Source organism: Ranitomeya variabilis, chromosome 6 (genome assembly GCF_051348905.1).
Source record: "Ranitomeya variabilis isolate aRanVar5 chromosome 6, aRanVar5.hap1, whole genome shotgun sequence".
In the NCBI taxonomy this organism is placed as follows: domain Eukaryota; kingdom Metazoa; phylum Chordata; class Amphibia; order Anura; family Dendrobatidae; genus Ranitomeya; species Ranitomeya variabilis.
The window spans coordinates 509,498,306-509,511,439 of record NC_135237.1 but is presented as its reverse complement, the minus strand read 5'-3'; the positions used below and the strand labels follow the sequence as shown (position 1 = coordinate 509,511,439).

The 13,134-nt window shown below is 41.8% G+C and overlaps 1 protein-coding gene across 1 annotated transcript in view; it reads left to right on the top strand.

Annotated features, from left to right (window-relative positions):
- The window catches only part of LAPTM4B (lysosomal protein transmembrane 4 beta), a 117,535-nt gene extending 112,292 nt beyond the window's left edge, over window positions 1–5,243 (top strand). The window contains exon 7 of the mRNA XM_077270920.1: window positions 725–5,243. Coding sequence (XP_077127035.1) covers window positions 725–799 — 75 coding nt within the window. The 3' untranslated portion in view covers window positions 800–5,243. The remainder of the gene's footprint in view (window positions 1–724) is intronic.
- The last annotated feature ends 7,891 nt before the right edge of the window (window positions 5,244–13,134 follow it).

Below are 13,134 nucleotides of genomic sequence, written 5' to 3'. Positions count from 1 at the left end.
GCAATGGGGGCCAGTGCGCCGGCACTGCTACGTGTTCCATTTATTTGCCTCTGTAGGAGATTGACAGCAGCATTTAAATGGTTAACAGCTGGACTGTGGCTGTTAGAGACAGATGCTGGCTATTTAATATACGTAGCCTGTATCTGCCATGTTTGGAGGAAGCTTAGCTCCTGAGCCCCCTCCACAAGTGAGGACCCCCCTTCCCAGGATGTGAATAACATGTCCATTTGCAGGAAGAGGTTAAATTAAAAAATCCAGTGAAAGGTCCTCTTTAAGAAGATTCATGCTGCCCAAACCAGATGAGGCCAAAATCACAACCTGATTACACCCTTGCAGCCAGGTATGTTATTCTCTGAAACTCTCCATCGTTGAGAAAAACAGTTGACTATCGGAATAGACTAGCCCAGCTTTGACCCCTGCCGGCTTCTTCCTGTACCAGGTGATTGACAGGTCTCTCCAAATGTGTGTACATAGGAAGAGACCTGTCAATCACCTCTTGGAATGGGGCCGGACTACTGTCATCGATTCCTGTAGTCTTCAGTCAACTCTTCCAACTGTATTTTCTCTAAAATGCCGGCTTGCGCATGTGGTCATCAAGCAGCTCCCCTGAAACCAGTGTGTTAAAGTAAAGCTTCCAACCAACCATTCGGGAAAGATGTTTGGTCCTCAGATAACACTTCCGCTATCTTTATTTTTTATTAATGAGAATCTGGTTTTTTTTCAGGTCCTTTTACCTCACTATGAAGACAATGTGGCTGGAGCCGCTAAAGAACCACCTCCACCTTACATTTCCGCCTGATGGCAGACCCGACGTCGAGCATCAGAACGAATCTTCACACAGCAGCTTTCTACATGGCCGAGGCACTGGGGCAATAGTACATTTCATTCACAGGATATACCCTACTGAACAGCAGCACTACCAAATATATTGTCCGTTAGCATAATATGGCGTAGATGTACTGAGCTCCACGAGTAGGGTCTTCTCCAGGCTCTGGGTCAACTTGTCAGCCAGGAGCTCAGTACATCTCACCCAGTATTTTACCTTGGCTTTGTCCTGTGAAACCTCTTGAGACGTGTGTATTTGTGCAATCTGTATACTGTAGCCTCTGTATCCTTACCTACTGGTTCTGCCCAAATCAGCACTTACCGGTCCCATTGCTTTTTAGTAGACGAATGAAATATGGAATCAATGTTGATATTGTACATAGGATACAACACGGTGGTATTTTTGTCTATTCACATTTATAGCGTTCTAGTGAGCGACATTTAGATAACATATAGATGAACATTAAAATAGTCATTATACTCGGGTGCATGATTTATTATAGAGCGTTCAATGAGATCAAATATGATTCTCCTACTTATGACTGCCGTGTTTAAAGGGGGGGGGTTTCAGTTTATTTAAAAAAAAAATCTATTTGTTGTATATTCGAAAGACTATTCACATTTATTATACAAAAGATTTGCTTTATTTACCTCTTTGAGGAATAACCGGTGTTTTAATCTTTTGTAACAAATGAATAGTACAGGTGAAAATAAAAAACTTTTGTATTTATCTTATCAGAAGAATCAGATTCTTTCTCCTCTACTGCTGACTTTTCATTCTTGAAATTTTCAATTCACAGGTAAAATCTGTATTGCGTTAACTTAAAACACGTTTTCCCATTACGGAGATAGGAGATGGCAGTTGGTGCTCATAAAGTTCTATGGTACTTGCAGCGGAATGTCTGTCTCCGCCTCTAGCTCCTCCCTCTCCATAGAATTTTAAGTGCACCAACTGTCATCTCCTATCTCAGTAATGGGAAAATTATCACATTCACTGAAGACACATTTTACCTGTGAATTGATAAGTTATATTATAACGTTTCTTATTTTCTTGTGTGCTATCGAGTTATGAAATAAAAATTAAAACTACGGTTACTCCTAAAGTAGGTTATCGATGCATGCTCAGCTTAAAGGAAAATCAAATTTGTTTGCATGTGACTGTTTACAATGCAGCAAGAAATCATTTCAAAATTCGTTTTTTACCGTGTCATAGACAGAAAACGGAATTTACATATATAAATGTCTATAGGACAAATCATCAATGTAATTTAAAGGCAGATAGATAGATAATAGACAGATAATAGATAGATAGATAGATAAATGATAGATAGATAGATAGATAGATAGATAGATAGATAGATAGATAGATAGATAGATAGATAGATAGATAAATTTTACGCTAAGATATAAAAAAAATTCCTTTAAGAGGGAGTTTATGAACAGTTAAAGAATCGCCTAAACCTCACATATCCCATATGCCGGAAGTACCGTAAATGCTTGTTTATGGAACACCACTTTAAAAGGTGTTGTCCATCTAAAGGCAGCACCCCCACCATAAACTGGACGCAGGGGTTTGGCTTCTGGACACTGGCAAAAATTTTTATTTTTTCTTCATTATTCATTTTCAAAAATGTTTTCCACCTCATGACATCAAAATTTTATAATTTACTTATTTTACTCGCTTATGTAACTTCCATAGCGACTTTATCATCATCATTGTCCCCATTGGGGCTCACATTCCACATTCCCTATCAGTATGTCTTTGGAATGTGGGAGGAAACCGGAGAACCCAGAGGAAACCCACAGAAACACGGGGAGAACATACAAACTGCCTGTAGATGTTCCTATAGAATATTTTGGCCCTGAAGAATAAATAGTGATAAGTTTGGATGCATAAGTGGATCAGTAAGTCCAGACATCAATTTCCAATTTCTGATGGCTCAACCTTACTGGTCTTTGTGAAGGTTTATCTGTATGGTGGAATGGAGCATAGACAGATGTGCTTTCTTCCAAAAACAGCATTATACCTTTCTATGGTTTGGGTCTGGTATCGCAGCTAAGCTATATTAATGTAAGTAATGTTCAGCACTTATTTAGATGTGGCAGTGCTTTTGGAAGAAACCAGCCTTATTTTATTTAAATCCTTTTCAAGCCCTTTAAGTAGACATTCCTTAAAGGGATTTGCTCCCACAAAAAAGTATGTTTTAATCAATACATCTTGGAGTAATAATAATTTCCACAATTGGATGTCTTTAAATAAAATGTTCCTGTGCTGAGCTAATCTTATAAATGTGCCCCTGCTGTGTACCGTGTAATGGCTGTGTCTGACCGTACAGGAACATGGACTGATCATACCACAGCTCCTGGGCAGGGGAGGACGCAAAAGATTATACAGACAGGACAGCAGGGGATCACAGCTGATTCTTTCTGTGAGTAAAACATGTCACTGCCTGTTTTTGAGCAATGTTTTCCCTCACAAAAAGAATCAGCTGTGATCCTGTGCTGTCCTGTCTGTATACTCTCTTCCTCCCCTGCCCAGGAGATGTGGTATGATCAGACCATGTTCCTGTACGGTCAGACGCAGCCATTACACAGTACACAGCAGGGACACATTTATAAGATTATCTCAGCACAGGAACATTATTTTCTAAACACATCCACTTGTGGAAATTAGTATTATTCCCAGATCTATTGATTGAAATATTGTTTAAAATTTAATGGGAAAACCCCTTTAAGGTTATATTCCCTCTATTACATGCTTCTTAGATATTTCTGTTTCCAGAAAAAAAAAGACTGCTAACAAAGAAGTTGTCATCCATCTGTCCCAGATTCCTGAATTAGAATTGTAGGAAATTTTCCTTACAAGCAGTCAGATATAGCAGGATGACAGTCCTAAAGTAACCTTTATGCAACCATATTGGTTCAAATGGGGTTCTTAGCTCTTAATAGGGGCTTCTCCTCAGCAGGGGCGTAACTATAGTGGGTGCGGGGTCTGCAGTCACTTCCGGGATGCGGATTCAACTGAGAGCCAAAAGGTCCCTTTGGCCCATATGAGGGAACCAGTACTATAAAAGACCCATGATAGTTTTGGGCCCTTTTGGAGACTTTGCATTGCGACCCAAGAGCTTTAAGATATGCCACTGCCTATAGGACTTTGCTGTATCAGGGGTCCATTATTGTTTCTGAGCCAGGGTGTGCTGGAACATCCCATAATGCTCTGGAGGGCCCTTCTGACCCTGTATAATACTCTGTTTCATGCAATATTACTTGCCCAAAAAGTAACTGCTGCACTCTGTTCTGATACACAGACGTCAACTCACTTGTTTTACTCATTTTCCAAAATTTTGCATCATTGTGATAAATATTTATTCAATAAAAATATATAAATCATTTGCGTAAAAGAGTAAAAAATGTAATTCATTCAGAATCTACAGTATTAAAACAGAATATCTGGCTGTAAAAGAAATCAGCCAATGATCCAGAAACGATTCCGCAGTACTAAGTGATTGAACATCTTAGCAGCTGATACATCCCACTTAACAAAATGGTCTCTATACTTTCAGACAACTTGATCTCTTTAGATAGTCAATGTGATAAAAGACAATCTACAAATCAATTTTTTCTTGTCTTGTCCCTGAAAAATCACTCCAACATACCATCTACGGTACTTGGTATCTCCTTTCAGAATAATTTTCTGCCCACTGCCTGTTGTAAAGTGTAATCCATCTGTAGCAGCAGAGACACCAAAACATATTACAGGATGTGATTGTGGGTCTTTTATCCTGTATAAAAAAATAAGCAAAAAAAGAGTTATTTCAGTTTTGGCAAGCAAGCAATTGTACAATAAGAGTTCCAACACCTATAGTGCTGGTGGAATGCTGATGAAGCTGAACCACCCAGTCATAAAGAGTGAAAGGCAAGTTGAAGAAGATGAGATTTGGGACAATTCCTAAACATGTAAAATCAGTAAGTGCCCCCAAAAACAGTTTGAACTTGTCGCGGATGAGAATACGCTTTTTTACAGGTTTTGAGTGAAAGAACAGGCATGCTTTAATGCTCCCCTGTTATTTCACGGCTTCCACTAGCAGAATTCTCTGTAGTAATACCAGCTATAACATAGGTATATGATTAGAATGAGGTTTTTGCATTGAAGCAATACTGGAATTTATGGTGGCATTTTGTGACTGATTCTCAAACCGAACAATCCATAATAATGTATTCTGCAGATTTAGGCCAAAATACGAGATTGAAATTGTGAATCATTTTACTGAATATTTTCCATCAGTCTATCCTACATCATTTTCTGCAGTGTTTGGTTTTTATTGATCTGTATCTCCCTTGATACATTTGCAGAAAATAGTATTGTTATTTCCCTTTGTTCTACAGTATAGATGTATGAAATAAAGACAGATTTATATAAAGAATTTCTACAGACTTTTCTTTAAGATTTGACTGTTTTTATTTTATTTTTTTGTCATTCAGATCTGTCACTCATTTTTTCTTTATAAAATAAACATGAAGTAGTATTCCGGAGGACAATGATAATGATAACCTTTTACATGTGTCACTCATCTCTATGGCACTCGCTCGGCCAACTGAGCTATATGTCAGCAGAAAACGTCAAAAATATAAAATGGAACCTAACCGTTCCTGTTTTTTTCTGTATCACACCATTTATTGGCTTTAGCTGTAAATAAACCAAGTATAAGGGTCTTCAGAGGGGCCCACTGATGGCAGGTGCCGGGGGATTGAGAGATCAGCAGATTGGATGGCAACATGCCTGATCTTTTGTTTCTGCAGGCGATAAATCAATGCTAATGTTGTCTGGCTGTGACCTATTCTCATGTTTATGGTGCGGTCGGGAGAGATAGTTGTCACCCATATGACAATTATGTAATGTAGGTGTCACTGGGTTACCGCGACAGTGTGGAGCCAGAAGACCGCAGCGTCTGATTGCTTCTACTCCAGTGCTGAGAAGAAGCACTTCTCCTTCATTTTAAATATGTTTATTCTGGCAGAACAGGGGTTAATCGGCCATGTTGGAAATCTCTGTGATCACAGCAGAGCTAGGTTAGCCACTCCCTTCTCCTTTATAATCTGGGCTCTGATACAAATCATTGTCAGAGCTAGCACTTGCTCCATAGGGCGGTGGCATGGGGGGTGGGGTTAGAACAGTTAGTAATTTAAGAAAGAATACAGGTACAGAGAGTAACATCAAGTGCATGTATACTAATGCCAGAAGCCTCGCCAACAAAATGGACGAATTAGAACTAATGTTGTTGGAGCATAATTATGACATGGTGGGGATATCTGAGACGTGGCTGGATGAGAGCCATGACTGGGCTGTTAACTTACAGGGCTATAGCCTGTTCAGAAATGACCGTACAGATAAGCGAGGGGGAGGGGTGTGTCTATATGTAAAATCTTCCTTAAAACCCATCCTGCGTGATAATATAGGTGAATTTAATGAAAATGTAGAGTCTCTGTGGGTGGAGATAAGGGGAGGGGGAAAAAATAATAAATTACTGATAGGGATTTGTTATAAATCTCCAAAAATAATGGAAGCAATGGAAAATAGCCTCGTAAAGCAAATAGATGAAGCTGCGACTCAAGGAGAAGTCATTATTATGGGGGACTTCAACTACCCTGAAATAGATTGGGGAACAGAAACCTGCAGTTCCAGCAAAGGTAATCGGTTTTTGACAACTATGAGAGACAATTACCTCTGACAACTGGTTCAGGACCCAACAAGGAGGGGGGCACTGCTAGACCTAATATTAGCCAACAGGCCAGACTGCATATCAAATATAAGGGTTGGGGGTCACTTGGGGAATAGTGATCACAAAATAATAAGTTTTCATGTAACCTTTAATAAGATGGGTAGTAGGGGGGTGACAAGGACACTAAACTTCAGGAGGGCAAATTTCCAACGGATGAGAGAGAATCTTGGTGCAATTAACTGGGACGATATCCTGAGACACAAAAATACACAAAGAAAATGGGAGACATTTATTAGCATCCTGGATAGGACCTGTGCACAGTATATACCGTATGGGAATAAACATACTAGAAATAGGAGGAAACCAATATGGCTAAATTGAGCTGTAAGGGGCGCAATAAGGGACAAAAAGAAAGCATTTAGAGAATTAAAGGAAGTAGGTAGTGAGGAGGCATTAAATAAATACAGAAAATTAAATAAATTCTGTAAAAAGCAAATCAAGGCAGCAAAGATTGAGACAGAGAGACTCATTGCCAGAGAGAGTAAAAATAATCCCAAAATATTCTTTAACTATATAAATAGTAAGAAACTAAAAAATGATAGTGTTGGCCCCCTTAAAAATAGTCTGGGTGAAATGGTGGATGAGGATGAGGAAAAAGCCAATCTGCTAAATGACTTTTTTTCATCAGTATTTACAAAAGAAAATCCCATGGCAGACAAAATGACTAGTGATAAAAATTCCCCATTAAATGTCACCTGCTTAACCGAGCAGGAAGTACAGTAGTTAAAAATAACTAAAATTGACAAATCTCCAGGCCCGGATGGGATACACCCCCGAGTACTGCAGGAATTAAGTACAGTCATTGATAGACCATTATTTTTAATCTTTAAAGACTCCATAATAACAGGGTCTGTACCACAGGACTGGCGTATAGCAAATGTGGTGCCAATATTCAAAAAAGGGGCAAAAACTGAACTCGGTAATTATAGGCCAGTAAGTTTAACCTCTACTGTGGGTAAAATCCTGGAGGGCATTCTAAGGGATACTATACTGGAGTATCTGAAGAGGAATAACCTCATGACCCAGTATCAGCACGGGTTTACTAGGGACCGTTCATGTCAGACTAATTTGATCAGCTTCTATGAAGAGGTAAGTTCCGGACTGGACCAAGGGAACCCAGTGGACGTAGTGTATATGGACTTTTCCAAAGCTTTTGATACGGTGCCACACAAAAGGTTGTTACATAAAATGAGAGTAATGGGGATAGGGGAAAATATGTGTAAGTGGGTTGAGAGCTGGCTCAGGGATAGGAAACAAAGGGTGGTTATTAATGGAGCACACTTGGACTGGGTTGCGGTTAGCAGTGGGGTACCACAGGGGTCAGTATTGGGCCCTCTTCTTTTTAACATATTTATTAATGACCTTGTAGGGGGCATTCAGAGTAGAATTTCAATATTTGCAGATGACACTAAACTCTGCAGGGTAATGAATACAGGGGAGGACAATTTTATATTACAGGATGATTTATGTAAACTAGAAGCTTGGGCTGATAAATGGCAAATGAGCTTTAATGGGGATAAATGTAAGGTCATGCACTTGGGTAGAAGTAATAAGATGTATAACTATGTGCTTAATTCTAAAACTCTGGGCAAAACCGTCAATGAAAAAGACCTGGGTATATGGGTGGATGACAAACTCATATTCAGTGGCCAGTGTCAGGCAGCTGCTACAAAGGCAAATAAAATAATGGGATGTATTTAAAGAGGCATAGATGCTCATGAGGAGAACATAATTTTACCTCTATACAAGTCACTAGTTCGACCACACTTAGAATACTGTGCACAGTTCTGGTCTCCGGTGTATAAGAAAGACATAGCTGAACTAGAGCGGGTGCAGAGAAGAGCGACCAAGGTTATTAGAGGACTGGGGGGTCTGCAATACCAAGATAGGTTATTACACTTGGGGCTATTTAGTTTGGAAAAACGAAGACTAAGGGGTGATCTTATTTTAATGTATAAATATATGAGGGGACAGTACAAAGACCTTTCTGATGATCTTTTTAATCATAGACCTGAGACAGGGACAAGGGGGCATCCTCTACGTCTGGGGGAAAGAAGGTTTAAGCATAATAACAGACGCGGATTCTTTACTGTAAGAGCAGTGAGACTATGGAACTCTCTGCCGTATGATGTTGTAATGAGTGACTCATTACTTAAATTTAAGAGGGGACTGGATACCTTTCTGGAAAAGTATAATGTTACAGGGTATATACACTAGATTCCTTGATAAGGCGTTGATCCAGGGAACTAGTCTGATTGCCGTATGTGGAGTCGGGAAGGAATTTTTTTCCCCATGGTGGACTTACTCTTTGCCACATGTTTTTTTTTTGCCTTCCTCTGGATCAACATGTTAGGGCATGTTAGGTTAGGCTATGGGTTGAACTAGATGGACTTACAGTCTTCCTTCAACCTTAATAACTATGTAACTATAGCTAATGGAGTGAGAGGTGTTCATACACATGGAGTCAAAATTGTTGGTACCCCTCATTTGCTTACAGAAAAACCCACAATGGTCACAGAAATAACTTGAATCTGACAAAAGTAATAATAAATAAAAAATCTATGAAAACGAACAAATGAAAGTCAGACATTGCTTTTCAACCATGCTTCCACATAATTTTAAAAAATAAATAAAACTCGTGAAATAGGCCTCATTAAACGAGGGGTACCAACAATTTTGACCATGTGTGTATGTAATTCATTTGTTTATTGTTATCCATAAATTAATTTAAAAAAAAAATTAGTTTGTAAATGGCGCCGGACGCCCCTGGGCAGTAGCAGCTATCGCCGATCCGATAGCCGCTACTGCGCAGATGCCGGCAGCGCCATCTTGCTAGAGAAAAAAAAATCCCCCTCCAAGATTGCGCCACCGGTGCCTGCGCAGTAGCAGCTGTCGGATCACTGATAGCTGCTACTGCGCAGGGGTGGCCAGCGCCTTTTTCAAACTGACTGTTATGAATTTATGGATACCATCAAAAAATGAATTACATACAAATTATACTTGTAGATGCGATAATGCTGCAGCACAGGTGCCACCGCCGGTGCCTGCCTGCAGAAGTGTTTTTTTTTTTCAATATATATATAATATTCATTATGTAAACTAGGGGGCAGGTCAGTGAGGGATCAGTGACCTGTCAGAAGCCATGCTGGTGAATACCTAATCAGAGCCCACATGAAGCCCCCACAGGCCGCCCGGGGCACGAGCATATCATTAACTCAAAACTGAAAATAAAGAATAAAAAACAACCACAAGACGGATTTCATCACCAGGTATCATTGTAATCAGTATAACATAAGTATGTAAACCTTTAGTTTTAGCAGATGCTTTGAAAGTAAAATTACAGTCTGTTGGTTGCAATCAATGGGATGACAATCACTGGTGAAAGGGCAACCTGTTTTAATTATAAATCAGGGATCTATTGAACATTGATCTCCACAACATTTGTTTGTGGAACTAGCAGCTGCTATTAGGCTGCTGAGCTCTCACTAACAGAAGAAGCGTGAGTGCATCACATAACAATAATAAACAATGTAACACAAGCCCTGGGGGTTGCGGCATCTACATCACTGGAAGGACGCCGGCACGAGAGGTGCGTGTACAGCGTTTTTATTTTTATAAGGAAGCTATTTTATTTAAAAAGGTGCTGTCCAGCTAGTGGATAACCCTTTTAAAGGTCCATGTCAGGATGACTGTATAATCTTATTTAAAAGTTTCCTTACAATGCTAAACTCACAAAATGGGCATTTTAGTATCAAGTTGGACAGCATTTGTAAATGGATTATTCAGCCTTTTCTGACATGGTGTTACGACTCATTTTTTGGAGTCGTGACAGGCTAGTTCTGGTTTAATTTAAATGTGATTTTTACTTTTGGGACAGCAAGGGTTAATGTCAGTTTCCTTGCTGGCAGCTGCTGTGTTGCTGGTCAGCTGATGCCGGTGGTGATCACTCCCACCATCCTTTAAATAGCCACATGAGGCATCAGCTGACTGTTGGTAATAGAGTTTTCCTCTGAAGACCAGCCTAGGAGTTGGGAGCTCTCTGCCAGCAATGTATCAGCTGCTTAAGGTCCTGGTTCTGTATCCTCTGCTGTGTGGAGCTTCCAGCAGAAGCTTGAGCTAAGTTTTCGTTGTTCCCTTCCTTGTCTGTCTCGTGCTTGTCACTACCCCGTGTTAACAGTGTGAGCAGGTTGCGGGATGCAGTGACAGACAGGAGGCAGAGCAAGGGTTAACAATTTTAATTAAAACTGTAATACTCCTCACAGGGAGATAAACGGTTAACAGAGGGGTAGACAGTTCAAAATGTAAATAGTTTGCAGGGTTAAAGAACAGTAGAGAAGGTATTAACAGTTCTTGTTGTGTCAACTTATCCTGTCAGTCGTTTCTTAGGACGTGGTAGATCACAGAGCAAGTGATGGCGCCCACAACGGCTGCAGCGGCGCTTGTCCGATGAGGTCCTGAAGAAGGCAACGACGATCCATCTTCTGGCGTCAGCAGTTTGGTCTCCGGTACCTTCCGCTGAGCCCCTAGTCCATATACTGATGTGGCCGGGGAAGCGTGGGCCACTGCTCTGTCTGAGCTCACCGTAGTCTGTCAGATATACACTGGGGAATCGGGGAGCAGATGGCGGTCCTGCACCCGGTCTCTCTTAGGCGGCGCGCACAGTATTCACGGGCCCAGAGCGTTTGGCACCTCGCTTCGTGGTGGTCAATGGGCACACCACACACCTCTCCTCACAGTCTCTGTAAGCAGTGACGGCGATGCTCGACCATGGGCCTGCGCTGTGCTGATCTTCGTGGGCCAGAGCACTCACTTCTCCCTGCTGCGCGCTGCATGTTCCCACCAAACCTGCCTGTTTCCGCATGCGCTGAGGCTGTGTACCCTTAGCTACACCCCCTGCTTCCGCCTGCAAGGATTGGTCCGGTCCCTTAAGCTTTCCCCCGGACAACAGAGGAGACAGCCCCGACAGTTCCAGAACCGACACAGAACAGGTATCCACGGCACGGTCCCTCTTCTTACAACACCATCTGCAGTGGTGAGGCTAGCATCCTTGTCGGCCAGTGCACTAGCCAGGTTTGATTGCGGCGGGGGAAGGACCTGCATGGGGCATTAGGGGAGCTTAGGGATAGGCACAGGTTGTTGTTTAGGAGGTGCCCCATCCCTTGTTTCCTATTGTTAGGGCTTTCCTCTCACTTTTTCCATCTCATTGTGTGTGTCGTGCCGTCCGCTGGACCGACCCCTGTTGGGTCATGACTAGTGTTGAGCGATACCGTCCGATACTTGAAAGTATCGGTATCGGAAAGTATCGGCCGATACCGGCAAAGTATCGGATCCAATCCGATACCGATACCCGATACCAATACAAGTCAATGGGACTCAAGTATCGGACGGTATTCCTGATGGTTCCCAGAGTCTGAAGGAGAGGAAACTCTCCTTCAGGCCCTGGGATCCATATAAATGTGTAAAAGAAAGAATTAAAATAAAAAATATCGCTATACTCACCCTCCGACGCAGCCTGGACCTCAGCGAGGGAACCGGCAGCGTTGTTTGTTTAAAATTCGCGCTTTTACTTGGTTACGTGAAGTCCCGGCTTGTGATTGGTCAGGGCGGCCATGTTGCCGGGACGCGGACCAATCACAGCAAGCCGTGACGAAATTACGTCACGGCTTGCTGTGATTGGTCCGCGTCCCGGCAACATGGCCGCCATTAACCAATCACAAGCCGGGACGTCACGGGAGGTGTTATGACCCCAATGGCGAGGGTCTCAGAGGAACGTGGAAGTCTGCAGAATACAAAAATCCAGCTCATAGGGCAGTGGTAGCTGGGTTGACCATATATCTACTCCTAACGCCAACACTAGAAGTAGCCGGGGATCATTCCTACGTTGATTCTAGATGACACGCTCCAGCCGGAGAATCTAGCTACCCCTAGTAGAGGAAAACAAAAGACCTTTCTTGCCTCCAGAGAAGGGGACCCCAAAGCTGGATAGAAGCCCCCCACAAATAATAACGGTGAGGTAAGAGGAAATGACAAACACAGAAATGAACCAGGTTTAGCACAGAGAGGCCCGCTTACTGATAGCAGAATAAAGAAAGGTAACTTATATGGTCAACAAAAACCCTATCAAAATCCACACTGGAAATTCAAGAACCCCCGAACCGTCTAACGGTCCGGGGGGAGAACACCAGCCCCCTAGAGCTTCCAGCAAAGGTCAGGATATATATTTGGAACAAGCTGGACAAAAATACAAAACCAAAACAAAATAGCAAAAAGCAAAAAGCGGACTTAGCTGATATAACTGGAACCAGGATCAGTAGACAAGAGCACAGCAGACTAGCTCTGATAACTACGTTGCCAGGCATTGAACTGAAGGTCCAGGGAGCTTAAATAGCAACACCCTTAACTAACGACCCAGGTGCGGATAAAAGGAATGACAGAAAAACCAGAGTCAAAAAACTAGTAACCACTAGAGGGAGCAAAAAGTAAATTCACAACAGTACCCCCCCCTTAGTGAGGGGTCACCGAACCCTCA